Source organism: Branchiostoma belcheri, unplaced genomic scaffold (genome assembly GCF_001625305.1).
Source record: "Branchiostoma belcheri isolate BF01 breed outbred unplaced genomic scaffold, Haploidv18h27 scaffold93, whole genome shotgun sequence".
In the NCBI taxonomy this organism is placed as follows: Eukaryota; Metazoa; Chordata; class Leptocardii; order Amphioxiformes; family Branchiostomatidae; genus Branchiostoma; species Branchiostoma belcheri.
Genome location: NW_017804609.1, coordinates 1,199,026 through 1,219,880, shown reverse-complemented (window position 1 = coordinate 1,219,880; position 20,855 = coordinate 1,199,026). Strand labels below are relative to the sequence as shown.

The following is a 20,855-nucleotide window of genomic DNA, read 5'->3' as shown; positions in this document are numbered from 1 at the left end:
AGCTCTTGGGGTAGGGAAGACGTGACATAAATTTTGCTTGGTAGATAGCTCTTGGGGTAGGGAAGACGTGACATGAATTTCAGTAGGTAGGTAGCTCTTGGGGTAGGGAAGACGTGACATGAATTTCGGTAGTTCGGTAGGTAGTTCGTTCGGTAGGTCGCTCGGTACGTCGCTCGGTAGGTCGCTCGGTACGTCGCTCGGTAGGTCGCTCGATACGTCGCTCGGTAGGTCGCTCGGTACGTCGCTCGGTACGTGGGTGGTACTTGGGTAGGCCCGCTCCGTACTTGGGTAGGCCCGCTCCGTACTTGGGTAGGCCCGCTACTTGATTTGGGTAGGCCCGCACTTGATTTGGGTAGGCCCGCACTTGATTTGGGTAGGCCCGCACTTGATTTGGGTAGGCCCGCACTTGATTTGGGTAGGCCCGCACTTGATTTGGGTAGGCCCGCACTTGATTTGGGTAGGCCCGCACTTGATTTGGGTAGGCCCGCACTTGATTTGGGTAGGCCCGCACTTGATTTGGGTAGGCCCGCACCGTACTTGGGGTAGGCCCCGCACCGTACTTGGGGTAGGCCCCGCTCCGTACTTGGGTAGGCCCGCTCCTTTACTTGGGTAGGCCCGCTCCTTTACTTGGGTAGGCCCGCTCCGTACTTGGGTAGGCCCGCTCCGTACTTGGGTAGGCCCGCTCCGTACTTGGGTAGGCCCGCTCCGTACTTGGGTAGGCCCGCTCCGTACTTGGGTAGGCCCGCTCCGTACTTGGGTACAGCACTGCCTGATCTCCATGGTTCATCTGTTCTAAGTATGCACACATCTATCAGCAACTTATGTCAATTCTTGCAAACACTCAATTGGACTACAAGTGTAGCATGCAATTTTGAGCTTGTAGCTTTGCAATCAGAACATGTGCCATTGTCACGTAGTGTTACTAATGTGTCTATCACACTGACTGACAACAATGTGCCCAACAGTAGGGAGTCACAAACTATAAACTCCTTACCTCAACCTGAATCGACTGAATGCAACTTACAACATACAAACATAGCCTCCTTTCATCAAATGACCTTAGAAACTCAACAAAATCTTGAGAAGCACATGCATGAAAATAAACGGCTCAGAAATGGTGAAACAAAAACCAGAGAAGTTACTGATGAAAATGTAGACAGACATGCAAACGAAGAAACATTCTGCACACCTACTAATATAACAGAAATAGCTGAACACCGGCAGACGCCAGCTTTTTTTAAAAGCACTTGTTTCTCAAACAATTGCATTGTAGAACAGATAATCTGCTGACGTTTTCAGTATTAGTAACTTTTGGCACTGTAACAGCAACTTTATTACAAATGGCTTGTCAGCATTATTGTTCAAGCTACTCTGGTGTTTTTATGCAGCTATTTATGTTTACCGAAGGAAAACATATTGCTTTTGTTCCATTTCTTCTTCTTCTGTTCCAAACACTAACCTCTGACCTGGCCTATGGCCTCTTTTGTTGACGTCTGTCACCATGGTAACTGGTGTTGGGTTACATAATGTGGCAATTTCATAGTAGGCATTTAGACTCCTGTCACCATGTACTAGTAGTACATGTATGTGAATGTGTCTGAGTAAGAAGTAACACAGCAGACCATATCCGAAGGTAAACATTATGCATTTGCTTTGCAAATGTTACTTTTCTAGTTGTAGATAATAATTGTATATTGTTTTAATGTTGTTACAATATGGGTCATATGCCTGACAGAGAGTAAACACAACACACCAACAACATCACTTCTGTAGTTTATTCTATACAAGGAAGGGATAAAACAATTCATGTATTTTCTGCAAATTACAAGAAAACTCCCTTTATGAACAAAATAAGCGGATGGGAAACATGAAATATGAAAATGATACAAACTGGACAAAATTACAAGCAGCATTTCAAATAACAGCAATTCATATCATTTCAGTGTCATCACATCTTTCTACTATTCTACCATACTACTTCTAGAATGAACACACATTGTACAGATATGTTTTTTAGTTATCCCTACAATATTCACAATAGGCAATTAAATGACTGATAATTATTAATAAATACAGTAATACAATAATGTTACATGCAGGAAGAAACTTGCCTGCAAGGTTTACTTCTTTAATACCGTAGTCTTCTGTAAGGCTTTAATATAAAAGTACCCTTCAGTGAAGTACTATTATGGAGCAGTTGTTGTATATTGTGGATAAATAATACATTTACAATCACAATAGTCACATTTTAAACTTTGTATTCTGCAAGAAAGGGAAATGAGGGAAGGAATGAAAGTTGGAGTGAATAAGGACAAATATTCAGATTTACGTGGTTCTGTAAGACTGTAACACTCCTTCGGTGACATTATCACAATCTGTTAAGTTAACGTTAATAATCTAAAATGTCAATTTTACCCTGCAAAATCCTTCCTACAACTTGAGCTTCAAGCAATTTTTAACCCCATTGCTGCCGTGGCTACCAAATTTAACAAATTTACAAAATGATTCAGCACAATTCAGCTGGAAGAAGGTTTAATGAAGCTATACAATAATAATACACTGTACCGTGACGGGGGCTGACATTGTTGTCTACCAGATACCTTTGACCCAGTGTTGACGTCACACTTCAAAGAAGCCACCTGACAAGCCTCACTGGGTCAGTCTACTGAGGAAGACCAGAGTGACTGGTCAAAAGCTCTAGGTGAGAGAACTTTTGTGTTGGATCTTAAGTTTTTAACTCTAAACAATTCTTAACCCCATTGCTGCTATGGGCACCAAATTCAACAAATTTACAAAATGATTCAGCACAAATTAGCTGGAAAAAGGTTAACGTTAAATGGAAGCTTTACAATAATAATACAAGTCGAGTGTGGCCTCTATGGGTGAAACACACCTGAAGGTTAATAAAACCTAACATCACGTAGTTTTGCATTGGAGCAGCATTTGATCAGGCCTACATGTAACACCTACTAATACCAGTAGTAACACAAGTATAATGTTACAAGGGGGCGGGGGGGTGACCTCTATGTACAAAGTGGGATGGGGGGGGGAGGCAACCTCTAGGGCAGCTGGGGTTGTTCCATGTTGACGGAGATTGATTAGGGGGGCTTCTATGTACATGGTGGGGGAGGGGGGTGACCTGTATGTACACAGTGGGAGGAGGGGATGACCTCTATGCCAGCCTGGGCTGTTCCATGTTGATGGGGGGGATGGTGATGGGGGATGGGAGGGGGGTGACCTCTACAACAACTGGGGGGGTTCCATGTTGATGGGGGGAATGGTGACAGGAGGGATGATGGTGCCACAGTCCACGTACTCGTAGTCTGTCAGGGTGAGGTTCTCCGAGTGGGACAGGTAAGACGTACTGCAGGTGATCCTGCGAACGGGAGGAAAATCAGTCAATCAATCAATCAATTCATCAATCAATTTATCAATCAATTTATCAATTAATTTAGCAATCAATTTAGCAATCAAACAATCAATCAATTAAGCAAGCAATCTATCTATCAATGAACTAGGTTGCGTAATGTTTTAAACCTTCACATGGTCTAGCCTAACAAACTACTGCTCTGTTTATTCTTACTCAGGCACATTTACATATATGGTGACCAGCCCCTCGAACCCTGTCCTGCTACATAATGTAACCCAACACTATGGGGTGTCTGCCACAGCACCAGTTACCATGGGGACAGACGTCTGGTTCAGCTCATTGACTTTATTTGTTTGAAGAAGAAGAAGAATAAAAAAGATAGCAAAAACAATGTGTTTTCCTTCTGCACAGTGCAGGTGATCCATGTATAATGAATTGTGTGACCTGTAATCATACATGTATATCAGACTTACTGTAACTGTAGGATGAGGTGGTGAACCCAGTCTATAGGGTTGGAGCACAGTTCCCTAAAAACAACAAAAACATTAGTCAGTAAGTTGGTACAAATTTTAATGTTCAAAAACAGGTTTTCTTCTAAGAATTTTAGTCTTTGAATTTTGGAAAAGTGCACCAGGGAGACTTCAATAGTCTTGTAACATTCATTTAGTTTTTTATTCCTTTTAACAGCTGGACACATAACTTATGAAGGAGGAAATACATGTACATGTGTAGTGTACTTGGCAAAAATACAAGAGCCCAGCTACAAGCCATATGTTTGTTACTTACGCCACGTATCCGAGATCCTTTGAATCATCGAATGTTGTGTTTACAGCAACTTTCACCTGGGAGGGAAAATAAAACAACAGTCAAATTCTCTGAAGAGTTAAATGTTTAGCAGTGACTGAGAATAGTTTGTATGTACATGCGAAGCAAAATCCGGGATACACAGACATTATCTAGAACCGCCAAAAAGCAGTTATTCAAGCAACTGTATATGATTTTGGAAACTGTCAGACGTTTCAGCCAGTATCCACTAGCTTTCGTCAGTGACTGAGACCAGAGGGGAAAAGCAGGTTTATAACACTCAATCAATAGTTTGTGCTTATAAACCTGCTTTTCTCCTCTGGTCTCTCAGTCACTGATGAAAGCTAGTGGATACTAGCTGAAACGTCTGACCATTTCCAATAATCATATCCAGCTGCTTGAGTAACTGCTTTTTGTCGTATCGTATTACCTGGATGTGTACCCTTCATCAACTATCTAGAACCATATACAGTAGATTATAACCCTATAACTGAATACTGTTTGTGAGCTCGTATGGGGACCTGATCTGAGGCGACAGACAGAGATCAGACAGAGATTTCCCCACGACCGTCTCGTGGTACAAAACCATAACAGCACAATAAAATCACATTAATAGCACTACAACAGTACAGTAACAGTACAAGAACCCCACCTGTTTGTGTGCTCTGATGGGGACCTGATCAGAAGCGACAGAGAGAGATTTCCCCATGACCGTCTCGTGGTACAAAACCATAACAGCACAATAAAATCACATTAATAGCACTACAACAGTACAGTAACAGTACAAGAACCCCACCTGTTTTGTGTGCTCTGATGGGGACCTGATCAGAAGCGACAGAGAGAGATTTCCCCATGACCGTCTCGTGGTACAAAACCATAACAGCACAATAAAATCACATTAATAGCACTACAACAGTACAGTAACAGTACAAGAACCCCACCTGTTTGTGTGCCCGTATGGGGACCTGATCAGAAGCGACAGAGAGAGATTTCCCCACGACCGTCTCGTGGTACAAAACCATAACAGCACAATAAAATCACATTAATAGCACTACAACAGTACAGTAACAGTACAAGAACCCCACCTGTTTGTGTGCTCTGATGGGGACCTGATCAGAAGCGACAGACAGAGATTTCCCCACGACCGTCTCGTGGTACAGAACCTGCAGACTCATACTGCCCATGGTGACTGGGAAGAAATTCCAGTTTGTCACGTTTACTTCACTCTGCAGGGGGGAGGGGGGACATTTCAGTACAGGAATAGTGCATTAATACTAGTACAGTAACAGTATTTTTTTTTTTTTATGAAAGATTCCGAGCGAGTCTCGACGGAGTGAGTGAGTGAGTGAGTAACAGTAAAATCAACACTAGGGAAACAGCATATTCACAGCACATCAACAATTAATGACTTTCTTGGTTCTTTGCCATTTTAGAGTCAAAATTATTAAAAGCAGCCAGTTAAGCATTAAGACAACAGAGAGTTGGAAGGAAAACTTGTATCTCACTCCCAGAAACTGTCGTGAACTAAGGTACAGACTTTCCCCTCAGTCTCTGCTTTTATGTTGATCTTCCATAACACAGCATTATAAGTATTATTCCTACTGAGCTCTAACTCTCGACCAATTCAACCGTTGTTATACTAACAAAACATTATTGTAACAGCACCATTTCAGCACCAAAATAATACTGAAAACAGCAAAATTTTAGTACCAAAACAGTATTACAACAGTATTATTGTTCCTCACCTCTATATAAATCCAGACCGTGCCCTGAGTCTTGTTGACGTGAACGTCGATGTGTTTGATGTGGTTATTCGACACCTGAACTTCTCTCGGCATCAGGAAAAATATCAGCAGACCGCAGGCCAGTAATGTCGTAAACACGGCGAGGCACACGTAAAGCTTCCTGTAAACAATAAACAACAAACAATAAATAACAACAAATATCAGCAGCCCTCAGGCCAGTAATGTTGTAAACACGGCGAGGCACACGGAAAGCTTCCTGTAAACAATAAACAATAAATAACAACAAATATCAACAAAGAGTAACTAGAAATGTAACATTTTGCAAAGCAAATGCATAATGATGATGATGTTTACCTTCGCATATGGTCTGCTCTTTTTTTAATTCTTACTCAAACACATTCATATATATGGTCAGACAGGAGTCTAAATCCCTCCTGCTATAAAATTGCACCATGATGTAACCCAACACTAGTTGGCAAGAGACTGTATAAGAAGGTTCTTCATTCAGCCACCAGTGCTAGCATTGTTGTTTTTTTGCAACATTTGTTCAACTAGTTCAGCCAATGGATTGGCTGTCTGCAGGTCATTGACCTTCTGTGGAAATGCCTTAGCAACACTGGGGTCAACGAACTCCATTTTCAGCAGGGAGAAACATGTTTTGTTGGGTAAAATTAGGCCAAGGGCACTGGAGAGTTCAGGTCTTTATATCTCAGGCCAAACCAAGTTATTCTTTGGTTCTTGGACAAATTTTGAAAATAAAAAGCTAGCAAGCCAGTATATAGATGGATAGATTACAAAATTATCAAAAGATCCTGCACTTGACAAAAAAAAACGTGCTCGTTCCATGTTCTAAGGCCAAGTCAAGTTATATCTATGGTTGTCAGTCATTTGAAAGTACAGATTAATCTAGCAAAACTCACGTTCTTCTGGGCTTGAGTCTGTTGTCTGAATATGGAATCAGGGCCACCAACTTGTCTTCTTGTCCTGCAGGATATCAGAAATATAATATATAAAGATATCAGAAATATAAGAAATAAAGATATCAGAAATACAGGAATGTAAGAAAATCTTAGGCTACCGTGAAAACCTTGAAACAAGTATTTCAAGACTTACACTTGCTACAGTATCCACATCTACAACTAACATCTATTACTGATGTTAACTGTATTTTTATTATACATGTAATCATTCTGTCTGGCCTTACTTCCCACATTACCAATAAAAAGTGACCTGCAGGCCGATTTTTGCTTCTCATGAATAAAGAAATAGGCTCAAACAAACACCTGGGGGCTCATCCTGTCTCTAAATAATGACACTGGTTCATCACACAAACTTGGGAACTCACAAACAACATTCTAATCATTTCTTCAAACAACTCGTGAGCTCGGCTAGTCACAGTGGTCAGGGCTTTAATAGCCTCCACCAGGCTTCGGGAGGCGGCTGGAAAATGTAGATATTGGCCAAATACTGAAATAGAAAAAAGACATCCCGGGGGAGTTGGTCTGATAGAGACTACATTCTGCTGTATCCAAACTGTACTCTCTAGCACTGACCAACTTCCCCGGCATGTTATCTCTCTATTTTGCCAATTTCTGCTCTTTCCAGCCGCCTCCCGAAGCCTGGTAGAGGCTAGTCAGGGCTTGGAAGACTGGGCTATAACTTAAATCTCCAAGCAGATCATACAGTACCAAGGCAGTATCCATTGGTAAGAGCAGTGTGTATCACTACTTGCCACCGTATGATCTGCTTGGAGATTATGTACCAGTGGGGGTTTATAGGTGCTACCAACTGACCCGGCCGATGGGTCTAGACTCCAGACCTTTTAGCCAAATTGGTAGGAGAATCTGATTTGAAATTAGTGCTTGGGTTTGGTCGTGGATTCAAACCCCGGCCCAGGACCAGGAGTGTCTTTCTGTTTCTACTCTCCTAATCCTTACGATTAGTAAGTTTAAAACCCTACCACACACATGGTCCTGCAATTGCAACTACCATGAAGGTGTCAACTTCTATAGTGACTGTTAAACATTGTCACTGTGCTACTGTTACTACTGTTAAGCTAATTAAGCTGGGGACATAATTAACATGTAGCATTGTTAATCCTCACCATAAATAATTATCTTTATCAAGTAATTAACACTCAAAAGGCTGTTATCTGTGTGGTAAATTATGTACACACAGAGGTGTGAAGATTTGGTCATTTGGTGTGAAGACATCAGTCACAGTTGTCTGTGAAAATCCATATTCAACAGATCAGCTCTTCTTATCACAACATGGGATCAAAGAACAATGAATGTAAGGTAGCCTCCACCAGGCTTCAGAGACAGTGGAAACAATTCTGGGATCCAAAACTTGTCTGTAGATAATCCAGAACCAGATTAACGAGGGATTATTCCGTTTAATTAGGATAACGATCTATGGGATTCTGTTGTTGGTCACCTTTATCTAATCTGCCATCTATCCAAGAGCAACAAACAATACACATATTTTATTTCTGAAGACTTTGGGAATTTAGGAAATCTGATAGGACTGAAGGCTTGCAATTTTCAACCTGCCACTTATATAATGTTGCAAATCTTGAAATTTCCACAGAAGTTTTATAACCTCCCCACTCTACTGCACTGACTCTACTGTAGTGGGCCACAAAATGTACCCTCTCTGGCCGGCTAACTCCCCTGGTACTATTCCCTTCATTTTGGCCAATTTCTACCATTTATCCAGCAATCTGCAGGGCCTGGTAGAGGCTAGTGCTTCGGGAGGCGACTGAAAGAGTAGGCCAAAAAAATTATTGAGAGAGATACTAGTAACATGCCAGGGGAGTTGGTCTGCTGGGAGAGCACCGGGTGCAGCAAACTGTACTCTCCAGCAGCACCAACTTCCTTGGCATTTTATCTCTCTCTATTTGGCCGATTTCTAGTCTTTCCAGCGATCCACGGTGCCTGGTAGAGGCTAGGCTAACTCTCTTGGTACTATTCCATTCAGTTTGGCCAGTTTCTATTATTTTCCAGCGATCCGCGGTGCCTGGTTGAGGCTAGCCGCTGCCACACTGGCCCAGACACTGGGACAACTCTGATGTTTGTGATCCTGTCGTTCTTACAGAACTAGGTCAACTGGGCACATTTCACTGCACGTGTGGTCTGCACTCAGAATCTAGGGTTTAACTAAAACTCAGCAGCTTTTAACGTTACTAAAGTAAAAACATGAAAATCTAATCATGCCTGGATAGCTAACAATAAATATAACATTTGAAGCATTCTAAATTGGTCTGGAAATCTAGAGTGACGCAACATATAGTGGGGAGGGGGGCGACAACATAATTTTTAGTAAACATTCTTCCCAATAACATCACAAACTTTGACGTTCTTTCTACCGATCTACAAGATAACTACAGTTGTGGCTCAGAACTAGATTTGTTTGTCAACTAAGCAGCAACAAATTTCTGTATAAACTGTATAAATATACGTTATGTACCGGTAACAAATATAGTCCATCATGGTATATTTCTCCAAGAAGAGTCTTGTTTTGAACGTTTTCTCAGTTTTTCAGAGTAATTTTGTCGGGATTTCTATTTTGCCGGCTTTACTTTTCTATCCAGAATACATAGAGAACATAAAAAGCCCAACAAAACAACCAAAAACACAAGAAATCGTCCCAAAACAGTCCCAAACCTGTACTTGTAGTACGTGATACTACGTTCGTGGGGGAGGGGGGAGTCGTCAGCTGTTGTCGGTCGGCCTTACCTTTGGGTATTTTGCCCGAACCGTTGCAAGTCGGACATCGGACATGTCTTGACCCGATCAGGTCCTCAAACCAGGAGTCTGAGGCGGCTGCTGCCATGACTTCGCCGCCATTTGAGTCCCCATGTTCCCCAGAAAGCCCGTTGATGCTCATGGTTCCGTAGCTGGGCTTCCGCAGCCCCCTGAAATCCACACTAGCTTTTCGAGTCATCGCAGCGGCGATTCTGTAGGAGTGACCCACAGGGTGAAATGTGATACCCGCGGACCGGCCGGTAACCTGATACCTACACGACTGGACTGTAATCTGATCTGTTCTCACAGGAGCGGGATTTGCATGTACTTTGCTTTTTTTGTTTACATTTGGTGTTTAATAAGTCTCTTTTTGTTTAATGTGTAAAGTTGGACGATTTGCATGCACAACATGTTTGGGAAGTTGTTGAACGGGTTTTAAGTTTGGAATACTTTTCTCTTCATTACTGTAAATTAAAAAAAACACATTTTTTCTTCTTTTCTATCAAGCCAGCATTTTTGGATTAATGAATAAATCTGGGCCTATTGTAAGGTTATGAAATCCTATAATAAAGAATAACTTTATTTTCTACATTATTGAAGACAAAGTATTTCTTGTAACATTTTCCCGTCATTAATTAACACACAACTCCTTCGCGTTTTTATTTTTCTGCATAATGTATTTGGGACATCAGAGAAACAAGTTGAACACCTGTCCCTCCGTGCACCCCCTGAGGGCGAATGGACTGTCCCGGGTCAATGACCTCCGTGTCCCAGTTTGCCCCTGTGATCGGCACGTGAGGCGGTGGTCAGCTCCAAGCAGATGTTGGGTGGGAAATCTGTTATTTTACTGCTTGGAGGTTGACACAGTGCTAGAGAAAATAGCCTCGTTGTTCAGACTTTTTGGGGCCATGCATAAGGCATTAGAAATAGGATGGGGAGCGATCTCAGGTTTGCCCATACATGTGGCAATCTCCTAGACTATTTTTCATCAATCCAATGGGTAAAAATTGGTCTGGAGAATATAGCCTCGTTCTTCAGGCTTTTGGGGGTCTTTCAAAATACAATAAATACAATAATTTTTGTTTTGGTTGATTCCCAATACACCTGTAATTATAACATCCCAAGGCCTGTAGGTCACATATTTCATCCTGAGAGGCCTGGTTGAGACTAATTTTCTAAGAGGAAAGTGCAATGTCAGAAAGCTAATGCCCCTGTCTAATACATGTCACTACTGTCTAAACTTTGAGTTGGGCCACAATGTAGGTTTGGTGCCTTGCTAGTGTAATACTGCTATAAATCTCCATAGGCTTTCGCTATTCCCATGGCGGGTTTCCCACTACTGGTTTGAGTGCTTCGTCACATGTTTTTCTCCTTAGCTTTTTGATTAAATAACACAGTGTGACGCGGAAAAGCAAAACATGTTAGATAAGCTGTCAGGTTACTGAACTCAATGTTGGAGGCATTTGTTTTATAACAGATGTCAACGAACTCGTAAATGCCTAAAGCAAGAAACTCTTGATAACTTCAGTAAAAAAATAAAACAGTTCATTAATTGGATAAAACACGCCGGGAAGCAAAAACATGTTAGATAAGCTGTCAGGTTACTGAACTCAACGTCGATGAAGGTTAGACATCCAGGTAATACGATACGCCAAAAAACAGTTACTCAAGTAACAGTTGGTTGAGTAACTGTTCTTTGGCGTACTGAACTCAACGTTGGACATGTTCGTTTTCAAACAGACGTCAACGAACTCCTGAAAATATGCCTTAAGCAAGAAACTCTTGATGACTTCAGTAAAAAAAAAAATAGGATAAACCATGCTGAGAAAGCAAAACAAGTTCATGTTACTGAACTCAACGTTGGAGACGCTTGTTTTCCAACAGATGTCAACAACCTTGTGAAAATATGCCTCAAGGCTACTTAAGCAAGAAACTCCTGATGACTTGATTTAAAAAAAATTAGATCTGGATTCTGGACTCAGACGAGATGTATTAAAGCACGTCATTTAGTAATGACTTTTATGAACCGTGTAGGCGGATAACCTTTTTCTTGTGATGGTTTGTGCCTGGAGGCTGTTTCTTGAGGTTATTTTATTAAAGGCCTGAGGAGAGATCCAGTGAAGTCATTGAACCTGCTTTGTGTAAGCCTTCAAGAGTTCATTGACATTTGTTTGAGAAGATTTTACAGTCTAAAAATTAGACGTATTGAAGTCACTAATAACTTTTATTTTCTTGAGATGGTTTGTGCCTGGGGGTGTTTTTTGTGGTTATTTTTGTCAAGACCATACCTGAGGCAAGATCTAGTCAAGTCATTGAACCTGGAGCCTTCAAGGGTTCATTGACATCTGTTTGAAAACAGAACTTCATTGAAAAAAAAAATTAGATATATTGCAGTCACTAATAACTTTTATTTCCTGAGATGTTTTTCGCCTGGGGGAAGCTTCTTGTGGTTATTTTTGTGAAGGAAAGTCATTGAACCCACTTTGTGTTGTGTAAGCTTTCAAGAGTTCATTGACGTCTGTTTGAAAACACTTTACTGTCAACTTTGTTTCTTCTATTCTGTTTTCTTTAGCCAGGATGGCCCACTCAGAAGCACTGCTTTGCAGTGTGGCCCTGGACACAATATTAGCATACCATATGCATGGGTTGGTAGGTAGCAGTAGTCTGCACCAGACTCCTTTGCAGGCTGAATAAAGAGTCAAAATCAGCCTAAAAGGGTATATGATTGTTCCACAGAGACTGTGCAGGCAAACTGAGCCTTCTATGGCTTGCAAACTCCCCTGGCCAAATATTTAAGCCAATTTTGACTATATGTTCAGCATTCAAAGGTGTCTAGTGTAGACTAGAAGAATATACAGATCAGTTTTTGTTTCGGTAGTTCTCTAAGAGCGCCACAAAATGGCAGTTGAAATTAATACATTTGCTGGTGCCCTTACAGTTGTCGTATAATACATGCATTAACGCACCTCCAAACCGCTGTTGAAACAGAACTAGAGCAAGCTGCTGGCCAAAGAGCTACTTTAGTAAGTTGGTGCACTTCTTCATCAAACCACTGGAGGGCGCTTTTGAGTACACCATAGGATTCCTTCCAACAGTTGTTATATTTCATGTTTCAGTTACAAATTGAGAAGAACGAGACACATTTTATATCTCAGACATGTTTATTTCAGTCTCTTCTCCACAGACTGGAACAGAACTACGTAATCTACAAGTTGTTTTTCTCTTTTTTTTTCACTGGACCAAGAAGGTTGATTTTAAACCTCCTTGACTGGACTAACATTAAATCATGGCTGTTATTGCACAGAGTAAAGTCAGAAGTTTACAGAACTAGGAGAAAGGAAGGAAGAAAAGAAGGATTAAAGAATGAACATGACAGGACAGAGGGAGCAAAAGAGAAAGGAAAAGTATGATTTTATAAAAATGACATTTACAAGGCCAACATCAAGTCGGCAAAGTAAAAATACTTGTACAGAGTAAAATATCATTTTTGATTCTGATTCTTACTGATCTACCTTTCAAAACTCAACATTCGCCTGATTCCACAGAATTGTCCTTTAATTTTGACATTTCATCCACTAAATTTTCCCAGTCCCTTCAAAACACAACATGTGCCCGAAAACCCAGAATTGTCCATGTATTTCAACATTTCGTCCGCTGCCTTTTTCCAGTGCTCAGATTGTACTGATTGGAGATATCTATCCCACATTATCACTGTTATTTCATCAGTAACATCAGCCCTGGTCTGTAGGTTTGGGAAGACACTGAAAAAACTGTAGTCCATTCCAGGGCTGGAAACACTGTAAATATGCACTTCTGTGCACCCCAAATTGGAGCTGTGCACCTAATTCTAACTGTGGATGCACCAGTGCACCTATAGATACATGTATTAATGTAAGGTACACATGTAAAGGTACCGTTTTACACCAGTACAGATACACAGCATATTCTTGATATTTGAATGTAAGAAAAATCTTTGTTGCTTTACTAGTTCAAAAGTTTGAAGCTAGCTATACACTTTCAGACTCAAGCTCTGAAGAGAGTTTGTAATTTAGTTTTGCTGACATTCTACTTGATTTCTTGTTGTGCACCCAATTTTTCTTCTGTGTACCTAGGTGTTTTGGTCTGGCGCACCAGAGCAGCTAGTCTAAAACATGAATTTCAAGCCCTGTATTTACATAATGACAGAACTGAAGGTGTGGGGAGTTTCAGACATGACTTGGCAAATCTGAGGTGTCCAGTGCTTAATGGATTCTGACTTTTACAGGATTGTTCGTCTGTTTTGCAAAACAAAAGTTCACACCTGTCTGCATCTTCATGACTTACCACATGTCAATCATTTCTGAAAGGTGTCAATCATTCTGCTAACAGGTGAATACAAAACAGGAATGTGTCTATGTGGTCACAAAAATCTCATTAGTTGCTTTTCATCTATATTAGTTACTTCAATGGTTACCAAACCTATTATAGCTCCCGAGTCCTACATTCTCTCTGATATTTGTGGAGAGGATGTAGGACTCGGGAGTCAGGAGCTATAAAAGGTCTGGTAACCAGGCTTAATTACTTCCATATAATTTTCTTATGACTCAAATCAAGTAAAAAAATGTCAACCTGCTGCCACAATGGTCCATTATGCAAACCTCTTTTGAGCAGATACAGATTTTCCTTTGATGCAAAAACTACAATTTTGAAAGTTTCAAAGAAACTACTAATCAGATTTGTGTTACCATAGCAACATGAAAGTACATATTTTTGATCATCGCAGCAATTCCGTGGTCTCCGTGGTTACCCTGTTCTGACGGCGGAGCTGAGGTCGTTGAAATACGGGTGGTTTAACCCCTCGTCAGCCGAGAGCCGGTGGGCGGGGTTACACACCAGCAGCCGCTGGGAAACAGGACAAGAATAGCACGGTTACAGGACAAGAATAGGACAACAGAAAACTGTATGTGGTGACCAACCACCAAGTATCTGATACCAGCCCAAAAAAGAACAAGGAACAGTCATGCCTTCAAATATCAGAGTTATCAACCAAGAATTGAAGTGTTCAAAAACTCAAGCCAGTAACCCCTCCCCTGTAGATTGTAAGCACTCTCCCCCAGGTCCAATCATGGGCTACCGGTAACAGAAAAATTTCGTGCTGGCTTGAGCCCTGGAGAGTTGGCCCTGGATTGAACCCTGCATCATCACCTCACCTGTAACAAGTCTCTTCCCTTGGGACACAGCTTGGGGACGACCACAGCTAACGACGTCGTGACTTGGTAAATAGGAAACGGCTGGGGGGAACACAAATATCACAGTTTGCATTAAAGTTTCAGTCACTTTAGATGTCATCAATAGGACTGAAAATTATTTGCACTTATATGGAGCTCTTTGTTGACAAAATATCAAAATTAAAGGACAGTAATAATGTCTTTAACTTTAACTTGTGAGAAAACTTGTAAGCAAGTCTGACCTTGTAATCGGGGAGTCTGGACATGCCAGGCCAGGTGTCTTCTGTGGGAGTCCCCAACAATGTGCACGGAGGGTTAAGGAACTTTTCTCGGGCACAACCTTGGAGGAAGGAACTCAGAAGAAAACACAGCAAGTAGTGTAGAAAAAAAGAGCCTGAAGTAAAGAGTGCAGCAGTCCATAGACACTGAGGGAACTACATGTACACTGGTGGTTAAAGAGCACAGAAAGATGGTAACCATAAAAGGATATCTGAATATCCTCTTCAGTTGATCGTCTACGTCATTCCCAGGGAACAGCGGTCTGCCGGCGTTAGCGAGCTCTGGGGAAACAAAAATTGGGAAATTCTGCAGCTGCAGTACCAAGAAAAGCTACCAGGAGGCCTTCAATCAATCTTAACCTTTGTCTTCCCAAGACATAGCTACCTACAACCCATCATTACAATCCATCCATACCGTCTTAGGTTATACTTACAGCTAGCCCCAATATTAGAAAACACAAACAAACGAACACACACACACACAAACAAAACACAAACACATACACACACACAGACAGACAGACACACAGACAGACAGACACACAGACACCCTAAAACAAGACCCCATGGAGGTAACAAGAAGAAACAAGCCCTCCCACCTGCAAATATACACCCAGCTGACCACATGTCTATGGAGGTGGAGTACAGCTTGGCCCCAAACAACACATCAGGTGGGCGGTACCACAGGGTCACGACCTGGGGGCAGAGGGCACAGGGTAAAGGTCATGAACTTAAAATTCATCTACAGGAGACATGTGGCATGGAACTTTTGATGATCAGCCATGGTACTTTTTTATTGTTTATGTGAAAGCTAGGTGTGAGAGAACTTTGTGTTGGATCAAAAGTTTGAACTTTAAACACCAAGAAAATTTGTTTTAAAAAATTTACCCAAACAAAACTTACCTCAGCGGAGTAACATCTAACCGGAATGCCGAAGGCTCGAGCCAGTCCAAAGTCAGCAAGTTTCAGCTCCCCGTTCTTGTTGATGAGCAGATTCTGAGGCTTCAGGTCACGATGAAGGACGTTGTGACTGTGGCAAAACGCCAGGCCTCGCAACAACTGGTACATAAACGACTGTAACAAACAAACAAACAAACATGTTACATGTGTAACAAACGCCAGGCCTCGCAACAACTGGTACATAAACGACTGCAACAATAAGGCAACATTCAAATATTGCATTATTTGAATATCAAATTTCACGAAAATAACAAGTAATATGTGCACCATTTGACCTGTGACCTACACCATTTCACCTATGACCTACATCATTTGACCTGTGACCTACCTTGACTGTTTCTGGATCAATGTCTCCACTGCAGCTGTCAAAATACTTCTTTAAGTCCTGAAGATACAAGAAGTGGTCTGATATCAGTGGTGTGATCCTGAATACACACACATACATACACATACACACACATACATACACATACACATTCACACAATACACAATACATATCGTCACTCTTTGTATTGAAAAATACATTTAAGTGTACAGCAGGTTGTGTGCATACGTATGATTGATTGATTGATTGATTGATTGATTGATTGGTTACCTGATCACAATACTCGAACACCAAGGTCAGCTTCTTCTCACTGTGAAGGACATCGTGTAGTCTGGGGGGGGGGGAGACAGTTTAGAACAATTGTCATAATGTCTGTCTGCAGACTGTGTCCATTCTGATTCTCCAGAAGTTCTCTTTCTTAAAGTTAGAGGATCATTTGAGTACAACAGATATTCCTTGTAACAACAGAATTCCTTGTAAAATTTCATACTTATCCCATATTAGCCACCCACTCTTGTTGTATTAGTTAGGTTAGCCTTAAATTTACAAAAGTGTTGTTAATATGTACTAGTACTAGTAGTAGATTCCAGACTTTGTACTGTGTACCATTGAGTTTGTTTTGAAGCTTTTCTGTCATTCTCTGCAAGATTTCTGTACCTGACGATGTTCTTGTGCTTCAGCTCCTTCAGTAGACAGATCTCCCTCAGGGCAGAACTTGGAACTCCCTGTACATGGAGCAGGGAAACACATTTAAATGTAAGGAACAAAACAACAGTAACGTCTGTGTTCTACAAAATTGATGTCATACTAAGAAACAGAACTTTAACATCCCAATAATCTTCTTTAATCAGACCCCTTCCTGGGCACTTAGATATCTAATCCAGTACCCCTTTGGCGAATATCTAGCACAGACTGTATTATCCAACACAGACTCGGGACTGTCACACAAAATAATTTCATTGACCTGGCCGTGACAGTCCCGAGTCTGAGTGTTGGATAATACAGTCTGTGCTAGATATTCGCCAAAGGGGTACTGGATTAGATATCTAAGTGCCCAGGAAGGGGTCTGATTAAAGAAGATTATTGTTTGAAGCCGCAGGGGCAGTGGTTATCCACTGCGTCCAGGGCTCTATTGGTTTCTCCTTCCAACACCTGGGTGGAGTGAGGAAAGTTGTGCAAAGTGCCTTTCCCAAGTACACAAGGTCTAGTCAGGAATGCTAGGGATTGTTACCAACCGCGATAGACTGGACACCTGGCTATGCTGGTATTTGATTGACAGGAGTGATTGACAGGCGTGATGTTCTTACCTCATCATCATCGTCCAGTCGGACCCTCTTCAGAGCGACGATCTCGTGGGTCTCCTTGTTCTTGGCCTTGAACACTGTTCCGTATGTACCTGGGGGGGGGGGCAGAGTTGTTAGTGTGTACGTAGGTACTAATATTACTAAGGTAATGGCATCATGATCTGTGTACGGTCTGTTCTCTCAGGTTGGGTCAAGCGATTGCCATGGCGTTACAGCCAGCAAGTGGTAGGCAAAACAAGGTGGCAGTTTTGCTGATTTGCCTACCAATAATTTGCACAGGCTTAACGTTACCAAATTAAGTGACGTAAACATAAACAGTGATTGCTCATATATGATGGTGATGTTTGGAAATTTGAAGTGGGACAAATATGGATTATCTGAATATTGATGAGTGATTAGGTGAGTCACTAGTACATTATCCCTGTATGCTAATGTATTATCTTTGGCCTCTATTAAACTTCAAGTTTACTTTTATAATTTGATAGAAGAACAAAAGATATCCACATTCCAATAAACAATATCAACATTTTAACTGTGTGAAAAAAAGGAGAATTACGTAAAAAGAGAGAAACCTGTACTCAAAATACCTTACATTATTTGTCACCAACTGCGTTGATTATATTTCATTATTAACAAAAATCATAAACCACTTTAGTAAGTGTCAAACGCCCTTTCTTGACAATAGTCCCAGTGTTTTGAATTTGAATGTCCCTTCCAAATCTCGCATTTGCAGCCCAGTACGGCAAATCCCTTTCCAAAGACCCAGGCAGCTCGTACAGAAACCCAACACGCCCCTTGGGGTGTGAAATAATGAAATATAAATTCTTACCTTCTCCAATTTTCTCCAATTTCTCATATTTCTGCATATTTGAAGATGTCACTGCACTTTCACGCCGGGATAGCCTGATGACGTCATGGGATTAGCCGCGATGTTCTTTTATAATGCCTAGTAAATATCATCAAAACAGCAGCATATTTTAAAAATTTTCCCTTATTTTAGGACATAAAAATATAAATATTTGAGGTAAAATTACTATCATAAACAGAAGAAAGACGTTTTACGGTATTTTTAGGAATATGAAGTTTTGTAAATCCTCGAATAATTTCAGGCAGTGAAAATTATACACCGGACAGCTCCTTTGTTCGGTGTACCCAGACGCGGTGAAAGATTTCCGATTCTGTGTTGCAGAGGATGCAACAAGCGGGCATGCAGCGGGCTTTTCCCACTTCTGGATACCCTGTAAGTCTCACAAAACAATAAAGGATCCCTTAGTGCATCTGTAGAACGCGCGGGAGGGAGAGAAATTTATAAAAGTTGTTGTTTTTGTTGATCGTGAAGTCGGCATCACAACAGCGCCTTGTTGTTTTGCGCCCCCCTCCCCACCACGGCGCTTTGCGATTCCTAAATTATGATAATTTGGCGTCCCATAAGTTATGTAGAGGCACCAAAGGTGAGGAGGGGTTCGGTAGACTGTTCCCTCGGTCGGTTTTGTCGCTGTGGTTTTGATTTTGTGGTAAATTTTAGCTTCAACGTCTTGTTTAGTTTATCCCAAAGGTACCGAGCATGCGTGGTTGCAGTGTTGGGGGAGGGGGCCTGATATGTGGGGAAATTTGACTCAGAAGATGATGTTATAAGATTTTGTTCCCCGTTGGCTAGCAAAGGCTTTGTTTTGGCTTTCTCAGCAATCAGGGTACGGTGGTGAGACGGATTCCTTCCTAGATTTCCAGTGCTGAAGTTACCACGGTGTGTCCAGTGTGGGCGGGGGGCCCGCAAGCCCTTTTCCGTAGAGCGTAGACGGACCGCTCTAATATTTTTGCGTAGAGCGTATTCGGCGTTTTTGATTCTACGTAATGCGTTGTAGCCACTTGGAATTTGTCGTAAAGCGTAATCGAGAGGTTTTCGAATGCAGGCTAGAGCGTTGTCGGGACCCCCCTTGCAGGCCCTCTTGGCGGCATGGATAGTCATGAAACTTAGATAGTAGTAGTGGGTGGATAGGTCTTGATGAGACCTCAAAAGGATTAGATTTTGGGCACCATGATGGCTTGTTTTTTGTTTGTTTGTTTTAGCACCCTGGGATGCAGCGAATGTCCCAGCAGATGCTTATTTCGGCACCAGGGCTCTCCCCAAGCAAGAGTGCTCCCCCTCTCTCCAAAATCCTTGCACATCTCACAAAATGTTCAAATTTAGGGTTCTCACTGATGTTTGTTTGTTTACTCCAGCACCCTGGGATGCAGCAGATGCCACAGCGGATGTGATGTTTGTTTGTTTGTTTATTTATTGTTTATTGTTTACTCCAGCACCCTGGGATGCAGCAGATGCCACAGCGGATGCACCCGTACGGCGGCCAGATGCGGCCGGTGGGCGGGGCGGAGTCTTCGCGCTCTAAGAGGCAGGCGGCAGATTCTCGCTCTAAGCAGCAGCAAGCGGCGCAGCAGAGTCAGCGAGGGTGAGCGCCGGACACCGTAACCGGACACCGTAATGACCGGAACCGCAATGTCAACAGGGCAGGGTCACTCACATGTCAATCAAACTTGTCAATCAAACGGTTTATCTTTATCTCACTCAAAATCATTCTAAGGTCTACATGACAAGTACTGTAACATTCTCTGACTGATGTATGGTTTCCAGAACCATGTCTACTTAGTTACTTAGGATCAGACACGGTTCTGGAAAGTCTCTGCATATCCAAGAACGTAGATTTGCCCCCGGCATGGTTCTGGATACACGTGGACTATCCAGAACTGTGCCTGGGCATGATTCTGGATTTGACATCTGTGACTGACATCATCAGCAAAGACAGAAAATGTAAAACTTATGATCTTACAACAAACATCTGTTTCAGATTGTGTGATAGCTAAAGATGCTGCAGCCATGTTGGTGTCTTCATTTACATTTCAATAAATTGTAGGTCACAGTTTCTGCATTTTGTTCAAAGATTTGACGTATTTCCTTCTGTTCTTTCAGCTTCATTGAGCTCGAAAACATTCTGAATGTTTAAGTTCGAACTCACTAAGCTCTAAGAACAGAACATGTGTATTTCAAAGTTGGCCAATCAAACAACAGGATTCTGTATGCCCGTAATTCACTGATATGCAAGTAGGGACACCAACATGG

General features: G+C 41.8%; 2 protein-coding genes across 3 annotated transcripts in view; both read right to left on the bottom strand.

The window, feature by feature from the left end:
- Positions 1 to 1,761: 1,761 nt before the first annotated feature.
- LOC109461505 (transmembrane protein 106B-like) lies at positions 1,762 to 9,959 on the bottom strand. Its single transcript, XM_019757877.1, has 7 exons — positions 9,657 to 9,959; positions 6,840 to 6,903; positions 5,920 to 6,079; positions 5,260 to 5,400; positions 4,157 to 4,212; positions 3,844 to 3,897; positions 1,762 to 3,376 (listed from the first exon to the last, which is right to left on the bottom strand). Exons 1-7 carry the CDS (start codon positions 9,862 to 9,864, stop codon positions 3,241 to 3,243), a joined length of 819 nt encoding a protein of 272 aa, XP_019613436.1. The 5' UTR covers positions 9,865 to 9,959; the 3' UTR covers positions 1,762 to 3,240.
- Positions 9,960 to 12,828: 2,869 nt separating this feature from the next.
- The window catches only part of LOC109488304 (cyclin-dependent-like kinase 5), a 16,749-nt gene continuing 8,722 nt past the window's right edge, over positions 12,829 to 20,855 (bottom strand). The window contains exons 1-11 of one of the 2 annotated variants that reach the window (XM_019792493.1): positions 18,570 to 18,677; positions 17,744 to 17,832; positions 17,094 to 17,161; positions 16,707 to 16,767; positions 16,439 to 16,495; positions 16,054 to 16,224; positions 15,750 to 15,846; positions 15,363 to 15,432; positions 15,115 to 15,175; positions 14,855 to 14,935; positions 12,832 to 14,546 (exon numbers count right to left, since the gene is read on the bottom strand). In XM_019792493.1, the coding sequence (XP_019648052.1) occupies positions 14,448 to 14,546; positions 14,855 to 14,935; positions 15,115 to 15,175; positions 15,363 to 15,432; positions 15,750 to 15,846; positions 16,054 to 16,224; positions 16,439 to 16,495; positions 16,707 to 16,767; positions 17,094 to 17,161; positions 17,744 to 17,832; positions 18,570 to 18,606 (891 nt within the window). In that variant the 5' untranslated portion in view covers positions 18,607 to 18,677 and the 3' untranslated portion in view covers positions 12,832 to 14,447. Of the gene's footprint in view, positions 14,547 to 14,854; positions 14,936 to 15,114; positions 15,176 to 15,362; positions 15,433 to 15,749; positions 15,847 to 16,053; positions 16,225 to 16,438; positions 16,496 to 16,706; positions 16,768 to 17,093; positions 17,162 to 17,743; positions 17,833 to 18,569; positions 18,678 to 20,855 lie in introns of those variants that run through there. The other variant, XM_019792494.1, reaches the window with a different exon arrangement.

Coding starts and splice junctions, on each gene's coding strand:
- LOC109461505 (XM_019757877.1), bottom strand. CDS start 9,864: ATGACTCGAAAAGCTAGTGTGGATTTCAGGGGGCTGCGGAAGCCCAGC. Junction 6,080..6,839: donor AGACTCAAGCCCAGAAGAAC/GTGAGTTTTGCT, acceptor TATTGTTTACAG/GAAGCTTTACGTGTGCCTCG. Junction 3,898..4,156: donor AAGGATCTCGGATACGTGGC/GTAAGTAACAAA, acceptor TGTTGTTTTTAG/GGAACTGTGCTCCAACCCTA.